General features: G+C 34.7%; 2 protein-coding genes across 2 annotated transcripts; both read left to right on the plus strand.

The window, feature by feature from the left end:
* Positions 1 to 1750, plus strand: LOC145606264 (NAC domain-containing protein 82-like). The gene is made up of 2 exons (XM_081662291.1): positions 1 to 69; positions 560 to 1750. The coding sequence occupies exon 2, from the start codon at positions 719 to 721 to the stop codon at positions 1748 to 1750; it is 1032 nt and encodes a 343-aa protein (XP_081518417.1). The 5' UTR covers positions 1 to 69; positions 560 to 718.
* A 3015-nt stretch (positions 1751 to 4765) lies between these two features.
* On the plus strand, positions 4766 to 7124 carry LOC145605192 (NAC domain-containing protein 82-like). Its single transcript, XM_081661230.1, has 2 exons — positions 4766 to 4849; positions 5675 to 7124. The coding sequence occupies exon 2, from the start codon at positions 5927 to 5929 to the stop codon at positions 6932 to 6934; it is 1008 nt and encodes a 335-aa protein (XP_081517356.1). The 5' UTR covers positions 4766 to 4849; positions 5675 to 5926; the 3' UTR covers positions 6935 to 7124.
* Positions 7125 to 16532: the final 9408 nt, after the last annotated feature.

A 16532-nucleotide genomic window follows, 5' to 3' on the forward strand; every position in this document is an offset into this window, starting at 1 on the left:
CTCCATTGAAGCGCGAATTTTGAATTCATCATACCTTTTTCTCTCTCCTCCATTGAAATAGCTTCTGAAGTAAGTTCTTGTTTTTTCTTCTGTTAATTTTGATCTTCAAATATCAATGTCATAATTTAGGGTTTATCGTTGAGTTGATCATCAAATTCACATTTTTCGGTTTTTATCGTTTATTTGATCGTCAATTTAGGGTTTATCGTTGATTTTTGATCGATTATTGTCAATTTAGGGTTTTTTTTAGGGTTTGAATTTCGGTGTTCATTTTTATTGTAGAATATCAGATTATTTGATAGTTGATAACGAATTTCACGATTCAGGGCTTATAATTGAATTGATCGTTAGTGTAGTCAATTTAGGGTTTTTTAGGGGTGGATTATTGTATTTTTAGTTATAATTTCATTGCGATTTACGTTGAAGTCTAGACATTTATGTGAATTTCGAGTCTAATTTGATAATTGAGTTGAATTTTGTTGGTCCTGTTTTTGGTGGATTGTTTTGAAAAGTTGTGATTTTTTTTTGTTGTTGTTGATTGATTATGTTGGTTTTCCAGATCTCATGTCTTTTGTGAATCGGGGGAGAATAAGTTTGTGGATTCTTGTGTTTCATCGTTGGCGGTTGGTTTCGTAGTTCGTAGTTTTTGGTGTTGACTAGTTAGTTGATCATCCTTTGATCATTCAAAATTTCTGGGAGAATTTGCTGGTGCTAAATTATGAAAGGGTCATTAGATGTTAAGTTGTTTCCACCGGGGGTTCGATTTCAGCCAACGAACGAGGAGTTGATCATGTATTACCTGAAGAGGAAGGTTTTGGGGAAATCTCTGAGTCGTCCTCAGATGATTTCTGAGCTTGATGTGTATAAGTTTGAACCCTGGGATCTTCCTGAGATGGCATGTCTTAAGACTAAGGATCGGTATTGGCATTTCTTCTGCCCTCGTTCAAAGAAATACCCATCTGGAGGTAGAGTGAACAGGACTGCTAAAAATGGATATTGGAAATCGACTGGAGAGGACAAGGAGGTAAAGTATAAAGAACGGTGTGTGGGAAAGATCAAGCATTTGGTATTCCACAGTGGAAAGTCTCCGAATGGGGCAAGAACTAATTGGGTGATGCATGAATATGTTTTGAATGATACATTGCTTGCTGACAAAGGCGTGCCTCAGGATTCATATGTAATTTGTAAACTCTTTGAAAAGAGTGGCGCAGGACCAAAGAATGGAGAAGATTATGGGGCTCGTTTTGTGGAAGAAGAGTGGGATAGCGACTCTGATGAGAATGTGCAGGAGAGAACATCTGGTTTTGTGTCCTGTGATATGTGTTGCCCTTGTGGGTGTGTTAGTAGTCCTTTTACCTCTGTTGCTGCTCCTGATGTGCATTATCCAAGCACCTCTGCTGTTATGGGTACTCCACACATCGCTGCCACAACTTCAAACACAACTACTGCTGTTATGGGTGTTCCTTACCTCGCTGCTACAACTTCAAGCACCACTACTTCTATGGGTACCCCGTACATCTCTGCTACAACTCCCTTGGATGTGCCTATTGCTGCTCCTTTATCCTTGGATGTGCCTATTGCTGCTCCTTTATCCTTGAATGTGTCAGAAGAAGACGAGGTGGAAAGACTTCTGCAGCATTTTACCGATGATCCAGAAGATTTCAAGGATATTTTTGTAGGATTAGAAGATTTAAACAATTCATTCATTGAAATGAATGATCTTGTTAGGTCATATGAAAAATTGAAGTAATATAAAAGCTACTCAATTCTATACAATGCAATCCAAAATTACACGAGCTTTTGTTAGAAAAAGTAATACTAGTAATAGAGTTATATTAGATTTGCCTTTGACAAGATATGTTTTTTTTTTTTTTTTTTTCTTTTTTTAGTAGAAGTACGTAGCAAATGGATACTCTACCTTCAAAAAATTTCAGAGTTATGTTAAAACAAAACATGCGCGATTATCAAACTCGTTCAACATCATCTATGTCCTCTAATAAATCCAAAAAGATGTAATTAAAATTTATCACTTCTCAACCCTAAAATGATTAGTCAACTACGTGGAATCCCGATACTTAATTTTGTATGGAAACACTACTACTTACAGTAGTAGGCTGAAAGTAGTACTCGTAACTATTAGCAAACATGCGTTGATTATGCATTTATGCTATAATTAACTTTAAAGGACAGGGTGTTATGGAAATATAAAACAAAATTTTACCTCTATTTCTATAAACTACTCGTATTAAACTTGCTAAGGTTATGAACCCAAAATAAACAAATCAAATATTATTTCCACTCATAGAAAAACATGGTTCATAATGAGAACAATAGAGAGTAAAGAAAATATGATTCAAACCAAAATAGTATATAGTTCAAATCTAAGGCTCATATTCAATTTATTTTTAGATACGTATGTATTAAATGAACACAAGTAATAGTGAAAAGAACATCGCCTTTAACCTTAAGTAAAACTAATAAAAAATAAAATTAAATTAAAAAAAAAACTGTCTCCTTCCATAATAAGTTCGTCAATTTCATTTATGTATATTATTAGATGTATTAGAATAACCAAACCAACGATATTAGGGCCTAACCTAAGCAATCAATCTGTTTTTTACAATATTTGTTTGTGCAATACAAAATTGCTTGTGTTATAAACTATTATATCAAAGGGGTTGTTCATATTGATTGACTATACGCAATTAAATACTACCTCCGTTTTTAAATACTTGCTCAACTTTCCATTTGCGGCCGTTTTTAAATACTTGCTTCATTTCCTTATTTGGAAAGCTTTTACAATATTTAATCAATTTCTCTCACCTAGTGGTCCTAACATATATTCTCTCTCCACTACTTTTGTTTTCTATATTTTTTTGTTCTTCCACCAACCCCACTATCTCCATATTTTATTCCTTTCTCTAATTTCTCCTAAAACTCCGCACATGGAGAAATGGAGCAAGTATTTAAAAACGGAGGGAGTACATCCTAAATTCCTAATAAATTTTTTTTTGGGTTTTGTAATTTGTCATTGGCCCAACCCTTTATTGGGCCAATTGGATTGACAAATTGCGTAACTTAACAAATAATAATTAATTATCTTGTTGTTGAAGCCTTTCATCACTCTAATACTTTAATACAACTTGGCAACTCCGTTTTCTGAATCCTGATTGGCCGAACTCTCTCATTTGCATGACACGTCAAAACTTAGTAGCAAAAGTAGTTTTTTAATACTACGAGTAATATTTTTTATAATATAAATTGTAGACTAATTATTCTACGGGTAGTTTTCATTTTTCAATAGATAGAAAGCTTATCTAGTTATCTTTATCTTTCAGCAACTGAATGGGAAGTATTTAGTAAATACTTTGTACTTCGTAACAATTATAACATGTCTTGTTTATTTGCTTTAAAACCAAGTATAGCTTGTATTAATGTCATGAATATGTTCACAAGAATCACAACAAATGTTGAGTACGAAAGTATATAAGAAGAAATAGATTTCAACAAAATCTGAAATATAATTTGTCTTACTAAATTATGTTGGTCGATTCAGGATTAATTTTGCTACTTATTTGTTTTTATAAGAGTAATTTTTTTTTTTTTAACAAAGTTTAAGTGAAACACAGTAATATTATAAGCACAAATTGTAATAATATTTGATCAATGGAGTATGTGCTTGTTTTCAATGTCAAATGAATACATTGTACTCCCTTTGTACAAATTATTCCATTTGAATATTTTTTCTTTTAGTAATAGGGGATGTGGTAGCGAAGTTGTGACTTACGATACATGGTTCTCTCTCCATGTTTTAATAAGTGATACAATTTGATTTTTTTTTACACTATTTACATAATGGTTTTGATTTGACTAAATTAATAATACAGAGTATTGTATATTACTTCATACATTGTTGGATTCATTATAATGTACACTTTCATATCATCAAAATTTCCATATTTTTACTAACATATAATTTGAAAAATTAATGGTCAAAGTGTATCTCGACATGCATATTTAGTCAAACTGTAACGCTTATTAAAACATGAAGGGAATACTCGTACTTGTAAAGTTAGGGTTCGTTTGGCATTGCTGTGGTTTTCTGTTTTTTGGTTTTTTGTTATATAAAAGTATATGATATATGCCACATAATGAATCAAAAATTATATAAACTTATTAAAATCATAATATTTTTGAAAACTGGCAACAAAAAAGTGGAAACTCCTTTTTCTTGTTTCCTGTTTTTGGTTTTTAGTTTTGAAAAAAAACAGAAAACTGAAAACCAAAAATGATGCCAAACAAGCCCTTATCTATTTGATTTAATCAACAAAAATATACAGAGTAAGGGCCTGTTTTCTTACGTTGAAATTCAGTTCAGTTCAGTTCAGCTGCGTTCAGTTCAGTTCAGTTCAGTTCAACTCCTAATTTCCTTCTCTTATAAAATATTCATTTCAGTTCAGTTCAGTTCAGTTCAGTTCAGCTGAGTTCAGTTCAGTTCAGTTCAGTTCAGTTCAGCTGAGTTCAGTTCAGTTCAGTTCAGCTGAGTTCAGTCAATGAGAACAGGCCCTAATTAAGTACAGAGTATAGAAATCATTTCTTAATGTTGTGTTTAAGAACATTCCATAAATTAAAAACTTGATCTAGAAAGAATCTTAACCGTCAATATCTTTTGATCTGACGATTGACAATACATTCTCATAATCAGTCTTTCTCTCAAGTCTATATATTACGAGTACTCATTTTTTCAGCTTCTCATATTTTCACTTCACAAACACAACTCTTCTTCTCCATTCAACCGCGTACTCTCAATCTCCGAGGATTTTCTCTCTCCTCCATTGAAGTAGCTTAGGTATAATCTTGTTCTCTTACTTTCTTATTTAATCGTCGATTTTCAATTACAAATGTTAGGGTTTATTGTTTGATTAGTTGATCGTTTGTTATAGTCAATTTCAGATTTTTCTATTGTGTGTTCTTGTATTTTTGGATTGAAATTTGCAATGCGGTTTTTAAGTTAGATTTATGTGTTTAGTGATCATCTGTGTTATCAATTTGAGGTTTTTCTAAGGTGGGTTTTTGTGTTTTTGGTTTGATTTAGGGTATTATATTGTTTGATCGTTGAATTTCAATCTCGGAAGTTAGGGTTTATTGTTTAGTTGATCGTTTTTATTGTCAATTTAGGGTATTTCTAAGGTGGGTTTGTGTGTATTGGTTTGAATTTGGTTATACGATATTCAATCGTTGAATTTGAATTTCAAATGTTAGGGTTTATCGTTAAGTTATCTTCTGATAATCAATTTGGGTTTTTTTCTAAGGTGGATTTTTGTTTCTGGTTTGAATTTGGGTATGCTCTTTAACTATTTTTCATCTTCGATTACAATATTTCTTAGTTATCGATCATCAATTACTTAATTTAGGGTTCATCGTTGATTTTGATTGTCATTTAGTCAATTTAGAGTTTTCTAAGATGGATTATTGTGTTGTTTTGAATTTTTTTATTCGGTTCTGTTCATATTGTTAGTCGTGAATAATTCTATGTGATTTCACAAGTTTAGTTTGATCAGCGAATCAATTTTGGATAGTCTTGATTTTGGTTGACTGTTTTGTTTTTTCCTTATTTTTGGAGTGATTGTGATTTTTCTTGTTGATTGAATATGTTGGTTGTGCTAAATTGCAGATCTCCATGTCTATTGTAAATCTGAAGAAGAAAAATTTGTGGATCATTCTGTTCTATCGTTGTTTCTTCACGAGGGTACGTTGGTGGTTGGGTTCTTAAATTTTGGCTTTTGGCTTAATCATTGGAGGGTGAGTTGATTGTCTCTGATCCCTCTCTCTCCTTTGATTATTGTTACGATTCAAAATTCTTGAATTTGAAGTAGATTGAAAGTTAAAAAGGAGAGGACTGCTTGTTCTTTTCTGGTGCTGATTCATGGAAGAACTATTGTGTAATAAGTCCTTTCCACCGGGGGTTCGATTTCACCCAACAGATGAAGAGTTGTTCATGTTTTTTCTGAAGAGGAAGGTTCTGGGTAAATCTCTGGGTCCTCAAATGATTTCTGAGATTGATGTGTATAAGTTTGAACCCTGGGATCTTCCTGCAATGGCACATCTGAAAACTAAGGATCGGTATTGGTATTTCTTCTGTCCTCGGTCAAAGAAATACCCATCTGGAGGCAGAGTGAACAGGACTACTAATAGGGGATATTGGAAATCGACAGGGACTGATTCGCCTACTAAGTATGCTTCATGGGATGTTGGAAAGATTAAGACTTTAATCTTCCACATTGGAAAAGCTCCGAAGGGTGAAAGGACCAATTGGGTCATGCATGAGTATACATTGGATGATAAAGTTCTGGCTGACAAAGGTGTGCCTCAGGATTCATATGCCATCTGTAAAATCTTCGAAAAGAGTGGTGCAGGACCAAAGAATGGAGAAGACTATGGGGCTCGTTTCGTTGAAGAAGAGTGGGACAGCGACAATGAGGATAATGTGCAGGGGAGTAAGTCTGGTCTCGATATGGGTTGTGGGCGTGTTGATAACAGCCCATGTGTTGCTGATTCTGTTATCTCCTTGTCTTCGGGTGCTCCAAAGGTCTCTTCACCAGTTGGTCCTCCCTTCACTGCTGCTGCTGCTGAAGAGCCTTCTCCAAGCGCCACTGCTGCTATAACTACTCCATACGTTCCTGCTGCAACTTCCTTGGATGTGCCAATTGCTGCTCCTTTACCTACAAGTGTCTCAAAATCTTCAGCAGCTTCTGTGGAATGTGCTAGTGTTTTACCGACTTCAGAGGACGAATTGGACAGGCTATTGGCGTATTTTACTGAGGATGAAGCAGATGGTGGTATTTTTACAGGATTGGGAGATTTGGTCGATCCTTCTAATTGGGGCTATCCTTCTAGTCCTGGTTTCTTTGAAATGAATGATTTGTTAAAGTAACTTGAGAGTCTTGGACACTCTCTTAGGTTATGCACTTGTGACTTATGCATATGGTTGCATATGACGTCTGTGTGGTCTGTATAAACTTTTCAATTGAAACTTAATTCAGTTTTGCAATTTAAACTTCATTGTACTGGCGAGAATGCAAAATGTTTAATAAATTTTGGCTAGAATGCTAATTTTGTCATAATTTCATGCTTAATAAATTTTTTAATTGGCTGAATCAATAACGATATGAAAATAGCCAATTTAAATCAATTTTTGCATTACTTGGACAACAATTGACTAATTCGATTGAAAACTTTAAGTTTAAAGACAAAAGGCCCAAGTTTATTCACTCATGATCAGGCCTTATTAAGTTTAGCTTGCAAATAAATTAAGTAAATCGTGAGAAAACACTAATTTTGCTTAGTTTCTCCGAATACTCCATCAAGATATTAGGCCTTAAAATTTTAAACCACACCCAACACCTATTGATGATCTTGAACAAATACTAGTACATTGTAACAATTGCTACTAGGCGGTCCATATAAACATTGAACAAAATATACAAAGTTTATTGTTAGTTTCTCTAACAAAAAAGACTCTTCCTAGTATTAAAGGGGAACCAAAAAAAAAAAAAAAAAAAAGTACTGGATTGCTGCTATATTTACAGAAGCAGGTTAAAGTGCACTATTACATGAAAAGAAATTGAAAGCATGACTATGAAAGGGCTTAAAATGGAGCAGTAAATGCCTCCCTTGATGTGTCCATTATGAGATCTTGATTGCTATATGTTCGATACACATCCTCTTCTTCATCTCTACATCCACCCGTTGCTGTTCTGCATGATGTATTTCGGGTAGCCCTGGTTACTACGGGCGCCATACCCTACAGTATCAAGTTATGACATAAATCAGTTACGTACATGCTAAATGTAATACTCTGTCCGTTCTTACATAATATTCACACTTTTTTCACTTGTGTAGTTAACATACATGACATTTGAAAAAATTTATCTAATTTGTCATATACTATATCTCATCATCAAAATGACTAAATTACTATCAAGACGACCGTTTATAAAATCATTGATAAATAATAAAATATTTATAGCGTGCATAGACCATGTATGCATCAATTTTCTCAAACCCCCTATCTCTATAAATTTTAAACCCAATAAAATATACTGTAAAAATATGAATTATGAAAAAAATATCATCATTTATTCAAGTAAATTAGTCATAAAATTTGTGTCAAATAAAAAAAAATAAAAATAAAAAAACAAAAAATCATAAAATTTGGGCCCTTTTTAGATACCATATGACCTTAAAAATGAGGCTAAGCCCATGACCTCATGTGTTACATAACATATGAATTATGGCTAAATGAATATTTCAATTGTACAAAACGTTTATTTTATTACAAAAAGCCCATGCATTAGCACAAAGCTAATTAAAAATTACCTATGTAAATAATTGATTTGCTTCTCCTAATGGATATAAATTTTCAGTAATTACCTCTGTAAATATTTGATTTGCTTCTTCTATACTCCTCGAATTTAATACGCACAAAGCTGCATCCTGTAAAATTCAATCACAGTAATTATAATCACAAAAAAGAAGTTATAAAATAATTAAAAATACTTATAAAACGATAAAAAAAGGTTGGCAGATTATATTATAATCTCATGCTTAATTCAAAATTTTGATTTAGCTGAATGTCAATAATGATTAGACACATTCCTTCAAAAATGAACTACTCTCTTTAATATAAAAATAAAATACTCTCTTATATCAAAAAAATTGATTGAAGGCTAATTTTCTTGTTTTTACATCTCTGAAAATATTAAACAAAAAAAAAAAAATTACGATATGGCTATATCTTTTTTATTCTATGACTAAATGACTCATGCATCTAAACAACCTCTCACAAAAAACAACCTAACTTATAACATCCGTGAATCCCTTAATACTTGAGTAACATCCTATAGAATCGAACAAAAAAAACTATAAATGGATTTATCCATTATCGACACACACAAAAATCTCTAATTTTTCTAAATCACCCTTGATATATATAAGTTCACCCTCTCTAATATTCGAATACATAGCTTGTCATTGTAATTCTTACGACTAGATCAGACAACGTTGATGAATAAGAATAGATCGAACCCATGTCACGAAAATATTTTCCGTAGTTTCATTAGAGTGTAGAGTAGAGTATTTATACAAGAGATTAGGGCTCAAGAAATAGGCCCGTTAACTATACAATATCAACACTAATTATAGGCCCTAACACCCCCCCTCAAGTTGGAGCATGCAAATCACAAATGCCCAACTTGCCAAGTAAATACATGAATTGACTTTTACTCAAAGCCTTGGTGAAAATATCCGCTAATTGGTCCGTTGTCTTCACATACGACGGACTAATGATACCATCCTGAATTGCATCACGAAGATAATAACAATCAACCTCAATGTGCTTGGTACGCTCATGGAAAACCGGATTCTTCGCAATATACAAAGCAGATTGATTATCACAAAACAAACTCATAGCACGAGGATGGGAGACACCCAAACTCAGAAGAAGGGCCTTTAACCATTTCAACTCATCAGTGGTTTTAGACATTGAGCGAAATTCGGCCTCTGAAGAAGACTTGGCCACAGTGTCCTGTTTCTTAGTCTTCCAAGATATAGGGGAAGCACCAAGAAACACCAACCAACCAGAGATAGAACGACGCGACAAGGGACAACCTGCCCAATCTGAATCACACCAACCTGTAATATGTAAATCACAATCTGAACTCAAAAGGATTCCCTGACCCGGACATCCCTTCAAGTACCGCACTGTACGAAGAGCTGCTTCCCAATGGTCCTGTCGCGGTTGTTGCATAAATTGAGACAAAATATGCACCGCGTATGCTAAATCCGGTCTAGTAAAAGACAAATAAATCAAACGGCCCACAAGCCGTCGATACTGCTCTGGATCAGAAAAGAAAGAGGACTCTGATTTCGCTAGAGTATGATTCTGCTCAATAGGAGTACCTGCCGGACGAGCACCTAGCAAACCAGACTCTGCAATAATGTCAAGTGTATATTTCCGTTGACATAAAAATATGCCTTCCGGACTACGAGCAACCTCAACACCAAGAAAATACTTCAAAACACCCAAATCTTTCATATGAAAACAGTCACTCAAGTATGACTTGAATGTTGAAATCGCAGAAGAATCATTACCAGAAATTATCAAATCATCAACATACACCAGAACACTAAGTTGTATAGACCCAGATTGCAGAGTAAAGAGAGAATAGTCAGAGTACGATTGCACAAATCCGTACCTTTTCAGAGAGGCGGCCAATTTAGAATACCAACAACGAGGTGCTTGTCGAAGACCATACAATGACTTCAGAAGACGACACACCATACCAGGTTGAGAGCCATGAAATCCAGGGGGAAGCTTCATATAAACTTCCTCATCAAGATCACCATGTAGAAATGCATTGTGGACATCCATCTGATGCAATTCCCAATTCTTTGCAGCAGCGACAGCAAGAAAAGCACGAACAGTGACCATTTTAGCGACGGGAGCAAAAGTCTCATTGTAATCAATACCCTCAACCTGATGATTACCAAAGATAACCAGACGAGCCTTTAATCTCTCAAGTGTGCCATCAGAATTAAGTTTGACCTTGTAAACCCATCGACACCCAAGAGCTTTCTTACCAGGAGGCAATTTTTCCATTACCCAAGTGCCATTTTTTTCTAATGCATCAATTTCTGTTTGCATAGCCGCTTTCCACCCCTCATCCTGCATTGCCTCCTTGAAATTACGAGGCTCAACCATCGTATCAACAGCTGCAATAAATACACGGTGTCGCACAGAAAATTTATCACAATTCACAAAATGTGCTAAAGGATAGGGAGTACCTGAGGAGCATGGAGTAGACGGTGAACCAGAAGTGATAGATGGACTCGGAACAGAAATAGTATGTGCAACATAATCCCGATGCCAACCCGGGGGATGTCTGTGCCGTTGACCACGATCAAGATCAAGAGATGATTCAGAGGAGAGACTCGGATCAGCAGCCTCCGAGGCAAAAGCAGTACTAGAGGGCACAAAAGGTGCAGTAGTGTGAGGAGCATGGGGGGTAGCACATGTAGTGGCAGGGGTGCTCGGTGCGTGTGGTGAATCGGGGTCAATAGAGGATTCACCGACCTCCAACACATTTTCCAAATCATCCAAAAAATCATGATCAACTACCACATTGTCATGTGACACACCCTCGGTACCCACATTAGCATCAAGAGAGTCACTAGTAGACACAAAGGGGAATTCATTCTCATAGAACTTGACATCACGTGAGATAAAAATTTCTCCAGTTTCAAAATCATATAACTTCCAACCCTTCTTGCCATGAGGATAACCCACAAACACACATTTCCTACTCCTAGGAGCAAATTTGTCACCCTTAGCTTTTTGATTATGAGCGAAGCAAAGACACCCGAAAACACGTAATGTATCAAAATCAGGTTGTTTGCCAAAAAGCATTTCATATGGAGTTTTCTTATCAAGTAGAAGAGAAGGAGTGCGATTAATAACATAAACCGCCCCAAGAATACACTCACCCCACAAATCAATTGGCAAATTGCCTTGAAACATCAATGCTCTACCAACATTCAATATATGTTGGTGTTTACGCTCTACCCGACCATTTTGTTGAGGAGTACCGACACAAGAGGTTTGAAAGAGAATGCCATGTTCATCAAAATAGGGAAGCATGTGTTTGAATTCAGTTCCATTATCACTCCGTACACACTTAACAGTAACATCAAATTGATTTTTAACCATAGCAAAGAAAGAACAGAAAGAAGAATAAACTTCAGTTTTATCAGTCAGCAAATAAACCCAAACACCTCTTGAAAAATCATCTACTATAGTTAAAAAATAATGAGCACCACAAGTAGAAGCCGTCTTATACGGTCCCCACAAATCACAATGTATCATTTCAAGAATACGACTAGCACGACTATCACTATCAGGAAAACTGGCTCGGGTTTGTTTTGCGAGAGGACAAATTTCACATGCTTTATGTAAACACTTAGGAGCAGAACTACCTCGAATAGCAGGAATCATTTTGACAATTTTCTCCGACGGATGCCCCAAACGACGATGCCACAACTCGAATGTAGAAATGGCCGGACCTGTGAGAGCACATACTTTTGGGAGACGCCGGAAATAATATAGTCCATCTATCCGTTCACCGCCACCAATTAAGCTCCCCGAGGATTGATCCTGTATAGCACAAAGAGAATTAGTGAATCGGACAAAGCAATTAGAGTCATCAATCAACTTAGACACAGAAATCAAGTTGCAATTCAATTGCGGAACAAATAAAACATGTTCGAGAGTAATGCCATCCGCCAAGGCAACACGACCCTCTTTAGTAGCCATGGCCTTAGCACCATCGGGAAGACCAACGGGACAAGAGATAATAGAATGAGCATCTTGTAAAAAATTGTCATTGCCGGTAACATGATGGGATGCACCGGTGTCAATAATCCATGAGAAAGATAGAGAATCACTAGCCATAGAATTCGTAGGAGTATCAAACACACCCAAGATAGAAGAGGCAGTAGTAGTAGTAAACCGAGGAAGAGCAGGACTCCCAGCCTGCTGGGCAGTCCACTCCGCGGCCTGGCTGCGGCTGGGAGGGCTGTCCCGCGGCTGGGTCGCGGAGTGCTCTGGTTGGTAGGTTGTCGCAGCCTGCTGGGCAGTCCACTCCGCGGCCTGGCTGCGGCTGGGAGGGCTGTCCCGCGGGATAACTCTGCGACCTGGCTGATCTTGCGACACAGGGGAAGCAATTGCCGAAGACGAAGAACGGCCTTTACTTCCATATCTGTCCAGCCACCAATCGGGTAGGCCGTGGACAAGAAAGCAAGAATTATAGTCGTGGCCCGATCGATTGCAGTGGGTACAATTGAGAATCGAATTGCGGTTGTCATTCACCATTTTTGAGCAAGAAGAAGAAGTAGTAGTATTATGAGAAGCAGCGCACAGATGGAGAGTAGTAGTATGGGAAGCAACGCACAACAATCGAAGGAGTAAACCAGTAGAATTAGAAAAGGCCCAAAATTTGATTTAGAACAGCAAGAAGATTCGTAGAAATTGCTTGATTAAAAAAAAATCCAGAAATTTGATTGTAGAGATTATGATAGAAATTAATTTAGGGATTAGAATGTAGAAAGTAGAAATTGATTTTAGGGATTAGAATGATTTTGGCTCCGATACCATGTCACGAAAATATTTTCCGTAGTTTCATTAGAGTGTAGAGTAGAGTATTTATACAAGAGATTAGGGCTCAAGAAATAGGCCCGTTAACTATACAATATCAACACTAATTATAGGCCCTAACAACCCATGTCAACAAAAAATGAAATAGAAGATTGAATAAATACACCAAATGCATACCCTTGCAGATTGAATTTGTTGGAAATTAAGAGTACGAGGCTCAAATTCAATTGAAGATTTTCTATCAATCCTCATAATTGGTACAACTTCTGTCATCTCTTTTAATTTTAGATAAATAACTTCAACAGAAAGCAAGAGAATTCTACGAATCTATGTGATGAGACAGACAACCTAATACTTCATAAAAATTGGGTCGGCTTTTATATATAGTGTGACAAACTTGTACCTTATATTATATTATAACCTATGGTATTTATAATTGTTATGTATGAGGAAAAATAACAATTTAACTAATTAACTGCTTAAGACGGTTAACCATAAAATATGTACAACGTGGCAAGTTGGTCACCTAACCACGTGGCAATCTAGTATGGGGTTGATTATCCACGTGGCAAGCGGTAAATGTTTGATTTTTAGATGGGTATATCCAATTTGTTTCGAATTTGATGAAAGTGAATTTTTAAAAATATTTTTAGACCGACGTTTTGGAAATAAATTATAGTTTAATAAAGATTTTTAAGTGAACTTGCCTTGTTATATATTGCCTCGTACTAAACGAATTATTTAGTGACACGAAATATATTTAATTATATATAAATATAATAATAAATTTTTTTTGGCAAAGCTAAAATGGTTAGCAAATTGGTGACCACAAAATACAACGAGACTTCCATTATAACGTTAACGCGTGGAATCTTATCATTGTTGTATAAGTCTTTTTCTATTTGATTCTTTGATGTATAAAAAAATAATATTAAAACTATATAATATGTTCATGCTCACAAAGAAAAATAAGGTTGTTCATCTTTAATTTGGACTACTATATGTTATATACCCCATGCATAATATTTATATACGTTACGGCCCTCCTTGTTTTTACATCAATTTGATCATATTTCTATAGGCAAGTAGTTTGCAAAAAAAGTACCATCTTCAAAGTGGAACATGATACGGTGCTAGGGTGCAAGCGGTACAACATACACTACTCCATAATGAATTAACTTTATATCACACACCAGTATATTAAACCAAATCTTATTCTTGAACTTTTGTTGATATTTCAGCCTATCATTTGCTTAGGTATATTAAAAAAAACTACAACAACTTTTGTGTACTTTTAAGTATTCAATGTAACTTTGTTTTAATGGGTATAAAATTTTGAAATTTGTCCCTAAGTTTATACTCATAAAATACAAAGGAAAAATTACCGTCAAATCATCGAGTTGATTAATCTAAAAAATTAGATGTAAACATGTAATAGGTAAGTATTGATCATCGAATAAATGATTGCCGTTGAAACAGGACAAAGCCTAGAAACATCACCCAATACTTTGTATTAAGCCAAATGATAAAAGTAGTACAAGTACTTTTTTTTTTCTTTCTTTTTTGGTAGAACTTTAATAAGACATCACATTATAATATTTTTTTTTGACGAATAAGACATCACATTATAGGAATGAATGAGGTTAGGCTAAATATTTTTACTACGAGCATATGTCAATAATCCTACTTCTGTCCTCATGTAATGAAGATGTATGAATGATTTATAATTTTACCATTATGGTAAGTATTTAGATAGATGTGCGGCCATCAATCCATCATCTAATATACACGTATGATATGCATATCTGCTAACTCAAACTCTCTCTATCTGATTCGTTTCTTTCCACTATGTTACTTACAAATCATACAGTTTAAACGTCCAAGTTAGAATTTCAATTTTGTGACAAAATGATTTCCCCAAGATTATGTATATAATCACTTGCTTATACAAAATTCTGATTTTTACATAGAATACACGAGGTTCTAATCTTCTTTTGGACTAAACATCTAGCCTAATAATCATGCAAATTAATCGGTTATAATAGTTGTAAATGTTAGTATACTATAATTTTTTTTTTTTTTGAAATATAGTATACTATAATTAGTATATATATACTTAATCATACACTAGATATTAATTGCGTGCATGTACATAAGTACATACACAAGTACATAACTACACTTTCCATTATTAGAAAGTAATTAATAAGTTGATGGTGATTGAATTGGTGAGAGATGAATTGGCCAAATTTTAGAGATTAAATGTGAGTTATTTATGCTTTTGAGTGTCGTATATGTAAAGTAATTAGTACAATAATTGCAACTTGTTTTGTGTAAGATTTGTAACAAGTATCTTTATCCTTGCCTAATTAGTTGAGGCAAGCTATATAATAACATTCACTTTTTACAAGTAGATGGAAGAAACTTATAAGCTCATTATAGTGATTTGGTGATAGTTGAGATCACGAGACTTTCATTTCAGTTTGGTTAGGGATTTTAAGGTAGTATAGACAATGTTAGGCTACATACATGTACTTCTAACTACAAGGGTGTGTGCATTGTACCATTGATGAATTGATGTAAGGGACTTTCCATAGGACGTATGATCAATTGTTGTGCAAATCCGAACGAATACTAGGGTGTACACCTTATAACTCTTACAAGTGTAAGAAAATAGCAACATTGTCAAACATATGTTTTGTACTTTGTAGTCAAATAGATACTAATAAGTATTTTGAGACCTAAAATAGAACTGTACATGATTGATCAATTTGAGCTTGAACTCTATCCAAAATCATATAGCTAAATTTGATTCGTTTGTAAAATTGGCTCGGCCATGATCCACCAATCCAACATAAACGTAAATGCGTTTAACAACACCCTTTAATTTATTATATGTAACAATCTAAATGATATTTGACAATATTTACTTGAGTATATATGACCCAATTTGATTAGCGTTGAGTAGTCCAAAAACTAAATTGATTGACTTATCACCTAAGCTTGACTAAAATTGAATCGATAACCCAATCTGATTAGCGTTGAGTAGTCCAAAAACCAAATCGATTGACTTATCACCTAAGCTTGACTAAAATTGAATCGACTCGACTCTAACAACTCGAACGCCACAATAACACCTGTTTAGGTTAATACATCTTTACGTTACACCACCACATATTATTTTATTTTATTTTATTTTTTTCAAATTTCAATTGATTAATCACCGATATATCAATGTTTATCCACAATGTAAGATCACCAAAATCCAAGATGATTATTATCAAATTAAAACCTTTCCAATTACATACATAATGCCATTATT

The sequence above is a fragment of the Chenopodium album genome, chromosome 22 (assembly GCF_948465745.1).
Source record: "Chenopodium album chromosome 22, dcCheAlbu1.1, whole genome shotgun sequence".
Taxonomy (NCBI): Eukaryota; Viridiplantae; Streptophyta; class Magnoliopsida; order Caryophyllales; family Amaranthaceae; genus Chenopodium; species Chenopodium album.